The sequence below is a fragment of the Loxodonta africana genome, chromosome 16 (genome assembly GCF_030014295.1).
Source record: "Loxodonta africana isolate mLoxAfr1 chromosome 16, mLoxAfr1.hap2, whole genome shotgun sequence".
Taxonomy (NCBI): Eukaryota; Metazoa; Chordata; class Mammalia; order Proboscidea; family Elephantidae; genus Loxodonta; species Loxodonta africana.
In genome coordinates, this window is record NC_087357.1 from 84,435,565 (window position 1) to 84,448,252 (window position 12,688).

A 12,688-nucleotide genomic window follows, 5' to 3' on the forward strand; every position below is an offset into this window, starting at 1 on the left:
CGAGTACACAGAGAGGAACTAGACAGGGCATCATAACCCCTGCTCCCCAACACAAAACAAAAGTCCTCACAACTGGACCAATAAGCCACATCATGATAAGTGGAGGAAAGATTGAAGCTGTCAAGGATTTCATTTTACTTGGATCCACAATCAACCACCACGGAAGCAGCAGTCAAGAAATCAAAAGACGCATTTCACTGAGCATCTTTGCTGCAAAAGAAGTGTTAAAAAGCGAAGATGTCGCTTTGAGGTCTAAGGTGCGCCTGACGCCAAGCCATAGTATTTTCAGTCACCTCACGTGCATGCGAAAGCTGGATGATGAATAAGGAAGACCGAAGAATTGATGCCTTTGAATATGGTGTTGATGACGAATATTGAATTTATCATGGACTGCCAGAAGAACGAACAAATCTGTCTTGGAAGAAGCACAGCCAGAATGCTCCTTAGAAACAAGGATGGCAAGACATACTTTGAACATGTTGTCAGGAGGAACCAGTCCCTGGAGAGGGACATCATGCTTGGTAAAGTAGAGGGACAGAGAAAAAGAGGAAGACCCTCAATGAAATGGATTGATACAGTGGCTGCAACAATGGGCTCAAACATAGGAACGATTGTGAGGATGGGACAGGACTGGGCAGTGTTTCGTTCTGCTGTACATAGGGCACCTAACAACAACAATGACAATAACCCAGCACATTGTGACCCTTCTTGTTAAGGTTAAGGTGAGTGTTTGTTAAACAAAGCCCTGCTCCACACTAACCAATTGTAAAAATGAACATGTCCTCATAATTCTGCTACCTGGAAATAACGCTATTCCACATTGGTCTATCATCTTTCTTTGTTCTGTGAACGCACCTGTATATATGCATATACATTTAAAATTGGGATTATATGTGCAGTTTTGTGCATTCCTATATCCCATAACTCTAAAATTTTTGGAACTTTATTTTAAATCAACACCTGGTATACCATTCTTTTTTTCCTCAGTGCTCCATTGTTGATGTACAGTGAAACCTGTGAGAGCTGGAGCTCGATGAGACTGTCTTGTTTTTCTGAGTCTTCTAAGTTTTCTACCTGTGACAGGTGCAGTCTTACCACTTTCTATCACTCGTTTTAGTGGAAATATTTGAGTTTTCCTTCTCTGACAGGTTTCCCCCTTACACAGGTCTGGCTTTTGCAGGTTTCACTGTGCATGTTGTTTCTAACATGGGACCATTTTAAACAATACAGAAGGTAGCCTTTTCTACATAAATATTTAGCTGTATTTCTGCTTGATTCCTTGGGGAAAGAATCTCGTGAGTGAAACTACAGGGTCAAAGGTTATGAACATTTAAAAATTGTTGCTAGATAGATGCTAAGGCACCTTGCCTTGCGTCATTTCTGTCCATTTCTTTGTCCCTCTGCTCTGCTGTGATGCCCATCACAGAGCCCGTGACTCCATAAATGTTCACTGGTTATTTAGTTGCATTTTCCAGTGGTTCTTTGTTGCCATTAAAAAAAAAAAAAAACCCTTATCAGATGGTGCCGTCTTTGAAACAGAGGCCTGTTTGCCCCAGCTCGCTCGTGGTCATCTCCACTAGGTCATCATTTCACGCTGGAAGCAGGCTTGGCGCGAGTCCCTGTGAGGAATGCTGAGCACCATGTGTGTCTGGAAGATTCACAGCTGTGTTAGCATTCAATCTCAGGACAACCTGGAAAGGTTAACTCAGGGTTTTCCAAACGTCTTTAACCACAGAATCTTTTTTCCATGTAACTGGGGCTGTGATATGCTAGTAAAGTAGTTTTTTTCCACTGTTGAAATCATACCTATTGTATCCTGTTTTTTTCCCCACTTAGCATTATAACATATGCACTCCTGGATAATTACAAATGTTTTGTGAATATCTTTAGTAAAGGCTACCTGGTAAGGCTGTGTTTGCTTTAGGAAATCCGCTGCTCACGAGCTAGTCCCCCAACGCTTTGTAAAGAGCGTCATACTGAACATCACTTTGAGAAGAGTTTGTCTTCATTATTCAGTATGTTTTCTTCGGACAGAGTCCCAGGAGTGGAATTATAGGGTTAAAGGGTATGAATTGTTGCAAATCTCTTGATGAATATCCAGAAATAACAATTCATTTGTTTCCAGTGTCTTCAGTACATTTGTTTCCCAGTCTCTCCTGTACTGGGCTGGGAGCCAGAGCAGCCCGGCTCCAGTCTTGACTTTGCTGCCAGCTAGAGTGAGGGCAGGGACAACAGTGAGATGGTCCTACGTGCGTGCGTGGAGCTGGAGTGACCCTCTGAGAGGTAAACCAGTAATAGCAACTTAGCATGGATGAGCACATTCCCTGGTAGCCAGGGTATGGAGACATAGATGGTACCGTTTATTTGCTTACAGGTTGAAGATGTCCTTGATGGCTTTATGGGTATTGCCTATGTTTCCAGACTTTGGGGATACCCTGCATTTTAGGAGTTACGAGTGAAGACTTAGGAGCAAACACTTCTATTTCCATTCCTGGCTCCACCCCTTAGTAGCCTTGTGACCTTTGGCAGATTACTTAACCCTTTCGTGCCTCCATTTCTCATTTGAAAAGAGAGATTTATAGCTATCTGGTGTGATTGCTGGGAAGATTAAATGAAATAATGTATGTAAACCTTTTAGCATGGTGCTTTATCAGTTTGAGAATTTTGAGGCCCAAGGACTTGAAAAGTATCATATTCTCTGTATAATTAAAAACAAACTAAACAATTAAAAAAGTGTAAGCAAATCTAGCAAAGACATCTTTATTTTCACGAAGACTAATTTATTGCTGTAAATTAACTTTTTTAAAGAAATATCACATCAAATTCTTTGAAAGAATGTCCCTGTTTTACGTGAAGCTACTTTGTTAGACCTTCAGCACACGCCTAGCCTGAGCACTGGGTATTTCAGCACCAGTGCTCAGTAACTACTGTTTTTGAAGTTAATGGTGACGATGACAAGGATGAAGATGAGGTCTCTCCAAAGTTAAAAGAAAGAGGCTCAGGATACAGAAGCTCAATCAAGACCATGTGCAGAGCTTAGAAAGGAGCCGTCAAAAGCAGGAATTGGACCCTGCCTGAGGGCGAAGAACACTGGACCAGACATGGTGTTCTCTGCTGGCATGGAGAGATGGAACAGCAGGTCTCATCAATGAACCCACTTGCTGTGGGTCCTTGCTTACCAACCTTCTGATAAGGACTTGAGCCGTCTAGGTAGAGATGAAGAAGGGAGAGCCCTGGATGGAGACGTGACCACCATTCAGACATAAAAACTTTTTGTTACATTCGTACTCTAGTCTCTTAAGTAGTTGGCTGGCCTGATGCAGTCCTCAGCTCTGACTGGCCTTCAGACCCCTGACAGTCTGCTAGCCGGGTAAACTGCGGACAGACCTTGGTCTGTAGACACCCCACCGAGGTGCTGCCACATGGCAAGAAAAGCCAAAGTCACTGGCTAGTTTCTCTGCTGGGTGTTCACGGCTCATCTTGCTTTAATAGCAATGCTGAGAATCTGGGATGTTGCTTTCTGTGCCTTGGCCTCAGTTTTTACACCTGTAACATGAGCAGGTTTGGCTTTGATGGGCACAGTTGGGGCAAAGAAGTCCCTTACTTGGAGATGTCTCAGAAGAGTCTGAATTCTAAACTTGCTCAGAACATAATTATTCTATTGTACCGTTTCATAATAACTGTGTTCCAGGTGCTGTTGTAGGTCCTCCATGAAAAAGGATTCTTTAGGTTAAAAAAAAAAAAAACCAGAAAAACTCTTGGAGATTCACTCCGCACATTCCATATCAGAGATGGGGAGAATTTCTGTAGTAAGAAAACCTGTTTAACTCAATCTTTCCTAAACATATTTGGCAATCCTACCAATTTTTTTTCCTAGAACATTGTTGACGTATTTTTCACTGGATGATTTCATGGAATGCCTGGGAGCTTGTTATTTGAAACCAGTGTACCTGTCTCTTCTAAATTGGCTCTTTTTCTTGCCTAGGTCACTCAGCAGCTCCCGGAATATGGCGTGCTGGTTCACCAAGTTTTCCCAGAGAAGTCACAGCCAGAAACAGAGATGGCCTTGGGGATCTGTGCCAAGGGTGTCATAGTATATGAAGTGAAAAACAACGTCAGAATTGCAACTTTGCGATTTGGGTGGAGAGAAACTGGGAAGATTTCTGCCTGTGTGAGTGCCGCTCAGTTGAGAAATCACCTGTGTTCCATTTTCCTTTAACCTGTTGTTGCCCCTTCAAAAGAGCAATGGATCCTGTGAACTTCTCCTAACCAGATAGGCTCACAGAGTTGTCGGAGATTTGGAATAAGTCTATCAGGGGATTTTGAGAGCCCAGGAGGCCTTTTCATCCCTAACCCCCTGTTCCCTGCCCCTGCCCCACGGACAGCTGAAGGGCTCCACTTAAAGGGATATACTTTCCTTTGGGTAAAGTTCTTTTCATCTGAGGAGTCTTCAATGTTGTGAGGCAGTGTGGTTCTGTGGCTGAACTCTCACCTCCCACGGGGAGACCTAGATTTGATTCCTGGCCAACGTGCCTCATGCGCAGCCACCACCTGTCTGTCTGTGGTGGGTTGCAGGTGGCTGTGAGTCTGGAAGCACCACATAGGGATGGCAATAGGACCAAGCAGCATTTTGTTCCACTGTGTATGGGGTCACCATGACTTGGGGGCCAATTTGATGGCAGCTAAAAAGGATATCCACATCGAGAGCAAGACTGGAGGCGGAAGATGGGGAGGAGAGGGCTTCTAGATGGAGGAAAGTCTGTGTGGCTTTTTTTAAAATTAAAATTAAGAATTATTTTTCCTTATGTCTTAATTTTCCCTTTCCACACAGTGTGCCAAGGCACCTGATCTGCCCCCCGGACACCAAGGATTATAACCTTCGGTAGCCATTGAAAGTTTAAAATCCTTTTTTAAAAAAAACAAAAATCCCTATTAAACTCACAGCATTTCAAGACATACAAGAAACCCAAACCAAACCTACTGCTGTCAAGTCAATTCTGACTCATAGTGACCCTATAAGGCAGAGTAGAATTGCCCCATAGGGTTTCCAAGGAGTACCTGGTGGATTTGAACTGCTGACTTTTTGGTTAGCAGCTGAGCTCTTTAACCACTGTACCACCAGGGCTCCATTTGAAGACATATTGGGACACTATTTGCATGAATATTTATACTTCCTGAATTTTGTTACAATAAATTTGGCACTGAACATACTATGCGCAGCACCCACAGGCAGAGTGCCCGCTTGCCGAGCTCTGCACGCTACCAAGTTGTCCCTGTCACTGTAGCCATTACTGCACTCACGAGCACCTTGTAACGCACGAAGCTCTTTGTCTTGTGGCACATGAAAAAATTTCCTTTTCTCTTACAGTTTTTAAATTTGTTTTGTGGCTTTAATTTAATTTTCTTTTGTGTTTTCTAACATTTTCCACTCACTAGATTGCTATTTTTATTATCGTTATCTGATGTTGGGGTTTCTTAAGTAAAACGTAATTGGTTTTATTCATTTCCTCAGCATTTCTGTACTTTCTTCCTTCTTGGCTTTTGAAGTTGTCAAAATATGATCCTTGATAGAATTTCATGATATATTTATTATTGTTTGTCTTTAGGAAAAAAGTTTATGCCTAAAAATTAATAACTGAGCATGGATTTTAATGACATTAGTTCACTACAGTGGCCTTTATAATATCAGAAAACTGATTTTTTCCCCAGTATTTTTTTATCATACATAAATATAAATAGGAAACCCTGGTGGCATAGTGGTTAAGTGCTGCGGCTGCTAACCAAAGGGCTGGCGGTTCAAATCCGCCAGGCGCTCCTTGGAAATTCTATGGGGCAGTTCTACTTTGTCCTATAGGGTTGCTATGAGTCGGAATCGACTTGATGGCACTGGGTTTGGTTTTGGGTTTGTTTAAATATAAATAATATTTATATTATGTGAATTTTCAGAGCTTTAGCTCAATTATTTTAATTCAATTGAAAGGTTTTATGAAGAATTTAGTTATTGATATAATTCAATCCTTTTACGCTACTTCCTATTTTCTTTACATCATGTTTAATTGTTCAAAACTTTCAGTGTAAATTGTTTTAAAACATTCTTACAAATGCAGATAATGTAAAAAGTGATTTTGAAAATTTTATTTTTTTGAAGACTTAGAAGTTCCACAGTCCCCTTAAGCACTTTATATTTAAATTAAATTAGTTTTTATAGATATTCATTTTCCCCACTACCAGGGACAATTTCTTGGTGAAAGCTGGAAAGTCATGGAGTTCACAAGACAAATTTAGTAGCTTAAGAAAAAAAAAACAAAAACCTTGTCATGAATTAGGATTTCCATGCCCTGATGATTATCCTCTCCTCAGCATGAATGTATTATTTTTATGGAGAAGGCATCACCTAAAATAATGGCACTAGCTCCTGGCACAAACCATGCATCTAACACAGAAAATGACCTAATTCGTTGAACTCCTGCAAGCGTGGAACGGGAGCTCTGTGAACAATACGATAATGAGCTCAGGAAGCTGGTGCCACACTTGCCCAGTTAATAGCTGACGCCAGAATGCTTCAAACAATTGCGGATTTTCATCTAATCAGCCTGCACAGAAGTAGCAAAGGGAAGATGGAAAGGTGCCACTTTCTATGAACGTGATTCATAGGTGCGTCGGCAGCATGCCGAATGACAGAGAAAACACTAATTGAGAAGATCATTCAGTCAAAACAGTTCTCATTGACGAGTGATGAATCTACAAGTTAGTAACTGTTCTTGGTTATTGCTGGTGTTCTTAGCTGCCCCCAAGTCATGCTGACCCCACACACAAGGGAACGAATTTCTTGCCCGGACATGCACCATTCCCATGATTGGTTGCCGGCCAGACTGTTGTGATCCATAGGTTTTCACTGACTAACTTTTGGAAGTAGATCTCCAAGCCTTTCTTCCTAGTCCATCTTAGTCTGGAAGCTCTACTAGAACCTGTTCAGCATCAAAGCACACACAAGCCTCCGCTGACAGAAGGGTGGTGGCTGCACGTGAGGTGCACTGGCCAGGAACCTAACTGAGTCCCCCCTATGGAAGGTGAGAATTCTACCACTGATCCACCAATGTCCTCATTGTGGTTGTTAGCACTAGTTAAAATCTCTGAAGACAAACACATGGAAGCAGAAGAATACAGAGTTACAAGCACAAATTATGGCGTGAAAGTGAATGCTTACTTAGAATGAGAAAAGAAATCACTTAATTAAATTAAAAAACCTGAACAGATACTGCAAATCTCACAAAAGCCAGAAAATAACTTTTTTATTAATGAACTCCCTGGCAAACTCTGCAGTATTTTTTTTCTTTCAAATTTTTGGTTTCATGCTCTTTGATTACCTTTCTATATGATGATACTTCCGTAATATTCTTTAGAGAGAACAGAAATGTAGTTTTCCTTCTCCCATGGTTAACTGATTAAAATTTGTTTTTATTATTAATAGATGCATAAAATATGAAGCTTCCATAGAGGTACACTTTCTGTTTGTTGTGCGCCTATAGAGATCTACACTAAAACACAAAAAATCTAATACATTCTATTTTGTGTGATTCTGATAAAAAATAAAAATATTGTGTGGTGTATTGATAATTCAATGCATATGATTATAGAGTATATCCTTGACAGATAAACTTCCATTTGATTGAGCGGTTTTGAGAACTAAATTAGAGTTTTTCATTTCTGACTAGTAAAAAAATTACCCACAGACCAGCTTCTGGCTCTGTACATTTCAAACCTTGTTGTCACCTACAACGCACAAGCTTCTGGTGCTGGACATTCTATGATATGGTCCATTAGACGTGGCCACTGGCCCTGCACCTTTGTGCCAAGACGTTAGGTGAGTTGGCCCAATGGAAGGAGTATTCCTGGAGTGACTAGCACTAAATTAACTATTCAGAAGTGACTGCAAACCATATAAATCAATCCCCTGAATCCGTCTTAACTCCGTAGTGGGATCTGCTCCTGCGCCACCCAATGGCACCTGGTGTGAGGGAAATGGGGAGGAGGAGAAGGCAGAGTTGAAAGAGTCAGTGGTCTGAACTGATCAAGGGTAAAGCATCTTAAGGTCCAGATTTTCCACGAACACGCGAACACCTTGCCAGGGCCCCTCCTGGGAAAAGGCGTACACAAGCGAGGGGCCCTGAAGCTGAGGCTTCATTAGCTCCAGGACAAAGAGGCCTCTCTGCCTGGAAGAATATTATGGGTCTGCAAAGATGCATCAAAACAAACAAACAAGCAAGAGAGCAAACAACAACAATAAAAGAATTTTTAATGGTAAACCAGTGCTTTGAAACAAACATGATGTTATGGAAACACTAAGTATGTTTGTGCTGCAATGATGGGTGCAAATATGATGGGTTCATATTTGTGCTGAAAACCCTGAGATTCAAGTTATACATCATTTTATTCACGGAGATGCTTGCCCATGTGAAGGTTTGCCTACAGGTGTGAATTTCTCATTAGATGATGTTATCAAAACAGTGATAAATAGAAATAAATTCCAAGCCACTACCCATTGCTCAGTTGCTGTCGAGTCAATTTCAACTTGTAGCAATCCTATAGGACAGAGTAGAACAGCCCCGTAGAGTTTCCAAGGAGCGGCTGGTGGAATCAAACTGCCGACCTTTTTGGTGAGCAGCCAAACTCTTAACCACTATGCCACTACGGTCAACTCTATTTTCAGCCTTATGCCAAGAAGCAAAATCAGAATACCACTCTCTCTACTGTTCAGTACCTTAACGCATTGGCCATCCAAAAGGAAGAGTTTTGTCAAGAGATGACACGCTTAAGGAAGCATTGCTGCCCGCGTGTGTGCGAGCACACGCTCTAGCAAGTGAATCTCCCTTCCCAGATTTGTTAAAGACTAATTACTGGCTTTAAAAAAATGGCTTACTTATCTAATATTTTTTAACATCCAAATGAACTTAATATAAAATTGTCGGGATTGTGTGGAAGCACATCAGTGTACACAGAGAAGGTGCAGGAGTCCCAGGCAAATATTCAGTCTTGAAAAGGTGTGGGTAAAATGATCAGCTGGTGAAGTTTAGCCGTTGTTATAATCTGAGCACTGAAGAAGAATTATTAAGGCTGGTAGAACAGCATCTACGAATGCTTGAGAAAATATGTCGATGAAGTACAGCTCGATTGTATTAAAATCAATTCACATTAGCACAAGAACTGTATTGCATTTGCCAGTAAAAGAAAAGGTTTAGAGAATGATCGAATTATCTAAAATTTGGTTAATGCTAAACAAGAGTTTCTCAGAGGAAAAGGAAGTAATAGCCATGTGCCGTTTGTTACCATCTGATGTGTATGAACAGTTTCTCAGAAAAGATGGCTACCAAGAGCTAAAAGAAATCAGCATGAAAGAAGCTGAATCAGGAATCGCAGGAAGCCAATTCAAGAATAAACCCTGTTTTCACACAATTATCTTTACAGGATCAAACTCAAAGGTTCTTACTGAAGTATCTAAGAGAGACCAGAGAGATGTTTACCCGTGTTTTATTGACTGTGCAAAGGTGTGGATCATAACAAATTATGGATAACGTTGTGAAGAATGGGAATTCCAGAACACTTGATTGTGCTCATGAGAAACCTGTACATAGATCAAGAGACGGTTTGAACTGAACAGGGGTATACTGCGTGGTTTAAAGTCAGGAAAGGTGTGTGTCAGGGTTGTATCCTTTCACCATACTTATTCATCCTGTGTGCTGAGCAAATAATCCAAGAAGCTGTGCTATGTGAAGAAGAACGGGGCATCAGGATTGGAGACTCATTAACAACCTGCGATATGCAGATGACACAACCTTGCTTGCTGAAAGTAAAGAGGACTTAAAGCACTTACTGATGAAGATCAAAGACTACAGCCCTTGGTATGGATTCCACTTCAACATAAAGAAAACAAAAATCCTCACAACTAGACCAGTGAGCAACATCATGATAAACGGAGAAAAGATTGAAGTTGTCAAGAATTGCATTTTACTTGGATCCACGGTCAACACCCATAGAAGCAGCAGTCAAGAAATCAGAAGATGCATTGCATTGGGCAAAACTGCTGCAAAGGACCTCTTCAAAGTGTTGAAGAGCACAGATGGCCGCTTTAAGGGCTAAGGTGCATCCTTGCCAAGCCAAGGTGTTTCCAGTTGCCTCACATGCATGCGAAAACGGGGCGGTGAGTAAGGAAGACCGAAGAAGAATTGACATTTGAATCGTGATGTTGGTTAAGAATACTGAATAGACCACGGACTGCCGAAAGAATAAGCAAATCTGGTTTGGAAGACATACGGCCAGAATGCTCCTTAGAAGCAAGGATGGTGAGACTGCGTCTCACATACTTTGGAGATGTTATCTGGAGGGGTCAGTCCCTGGAGAAGGACATCAAGCTTGGTAAAGTAGAGGATCAGTGAAGAAGAGAAAGACCCTCAATGAGATGTATTGACACAGTGGCTGCAGCAATGGGCTCAAAAATAACAAAACCGTGAGGCTGGCACAGGACTGGGCAGTGTCTCGTTCTGTTGCATATAGGTTCGCTATGAGTTGGAATCGACTCAATGACACCTAACAACAACAGTAGGAGCTTTTATTTGGGAGTTACATATAAATTCACATTTAATATAATCTCTATTATTTTTATTTTATTCTTAGTAGAGTTATATAAGAGCTCTGGTGGTACAGTGATTAAAGTGCTCGGCTGCTAACCAGAAGTTTGGCGGTTTGAACCACCAATGCTCTGAAGGAGAAAGATGTGACAGGCTGCTTCTGTAAAGATTTACAGCCTTGGAAACCCTGTGGGACATTTCTACTCTGTCCCGTAGGGCTGCTAGGAGTCGGAATTAACTTTATGGCAGTGGGTTTTAGGTATTGGAATTATAAGTTGCAAAAAGTAAAGGATTTGTTTTTTTCCATGGAACTCCATGTTGATAGTTCCACCTAGATAATCCTCTCTCGTTTATCCCAGGGAACTGTGCAAATATCATCACTTTGTATGTGGGCCGTGAAGGTATGGATGTTATAAATGTAGAGTAGTATTTCTTGGTGATGTCACCTCAGTTTCCTCATCTGTAGCATCAGGAATAATAGAACCTCCCTCATTCTGTAGCTTTGAGGGCAAAATGAGTTAATATCCATGAGCAGTTAGAAGAGAACATCAGTTGCTCTTGAATCTATTCCAGCTCATGGCGGCCTCGTGTGTCAGAGTAGAACTGTCCTCTATAGGGTTTTCAGTGGCTGATTTTGCAGAAGTAGATCGCTAGGCACCTCTGGGTGGACTCAAACTTTCAACCTTTGGGTTAGCAGCCAAGTGACTTAACCGTTTGCGGCACCCATGGACTGCACTTAGAACAGAGGCTGGCCCATGATAGCAAGAAATAGTAGAAGCTATATAGTGCTTTTAACTTGTATACAACCCTGCTAGGTGAGATTTTGTCTACAACTTTTTAGAGAAGGTGTAATGAAAACAGTAGGTATATTTACTGGTCCTTTCAGAATACACACTCTGGATGATGTTCGTTCCTTGCTGCGGGGAGCTCCTTGAGGGCAAAGTGTACTAGACTCGTTTCATATCCTCTTCAGCTGGCACACTCCTCGGTATAGCAATTGCCCTATAAACAAACATTTGATTTATGAAGTAACGGAACAAATTAAAAGGGAGGTTTGCTTTAATCCAAAAAAAGATACAGACAACATCTGCAGAAACCTCTGGATGCTGGAATACTGCGTTGAGTTGAGCGGTTGAGCATTTGTCACTGCACAGTTGTGCTTCGATGGATGGGGTGAAGATGACAGTATATAAAAGTCTGTGTTTGCTTCCTTCAGCGAAAAAAGTTCACCATCACAAGCAGCATCACTGGGAAAAAATTCAGGGTTGTCACCGATTCAGCCAAGACCTGCCGATATCTCCTGGGCCTCTGCTCTGCCCAGCATGGGTTTGACGCACAGATGAGCTCCAGGCCGTGCCCCCGAGTCTTAACTGGTGAGTAACTGCTACATCTCAACCTACACTGGGAAGTTTGTTATTTCACAAAATGATTTGTAAAATAGGTGCAATTGACATGGAAACTTCTAAGAAGTCTTAAATCTCCCTAATAACTAAAGAACACAATTAAAATGAAATAGAATTCTTTTTCTCAGATTGGCAAATGTTAAATGATAACACTTACTAGGAGGGTAAATTGATATAATCTTTCTGGAGCGTAGTAGATTGTATCAAAACCCTGAAGATGACCATGTCCTATGGGCCCTGTAGTTTAGCCGGTAGGTAGGCGTTATCCTAAGGTAATACATAAAGAAGCACGCGGAAGTTTGATGCCCATGGGTGTTCACTGGAGCATATTTGTAACATTGAATATTTGGAAGCAACCTAAGCATCCAAACATAGAAGAGAAGTTAAATAAATCACAGCGTATCTATGTAAATAAGACATTAGAATCAGTGTTCACAGAGCTATGGTAAGCAAACCTGTACATGATGTGGGGCTAAGTGAGAAGATGCAGGATATGAGATAGCGTGCAGCACTGTCTGCTAGAACTTTCTGTGAGGGTGTGAATGCTCTATATTTGCCCTCTCCAGTATGGGAACCACCAGCCATATCTACCAACTGAGCACTTGAAAGGTAGCAGGTACAACTGGGGAACTAAGTTTTAAACTTAATTTAATCGATTTA

At 41.4% G+C, this 12,688-nt stretch overlaps 1 protein-coding gene across 1 annotated transcript in view; it reads left to right on the plus strand.

The window, feature by feature from the left end:
* Nucleotides 1-12,688, plus strand: part of FRMPD2 (FERM and PDZ domain containing 2) — a 99,033-nt gene that overhangs the window by 34,849 nt on the left and 51,496 nt on the right. The window contains exons 13-14 of the mRNA XM_064269884.1: nt 3,986-4,171; nt 11,842-11,998. Of these exons, the coding sequence (XP_064125954.1) occupies nt 3,986-4,171; nt 11,842-11,998 (343 nt within the window). The remainder of the gene's footprint in view (nt 1-3,985; nt 4,172-11,841; nt 11,999-12,688) is intronic.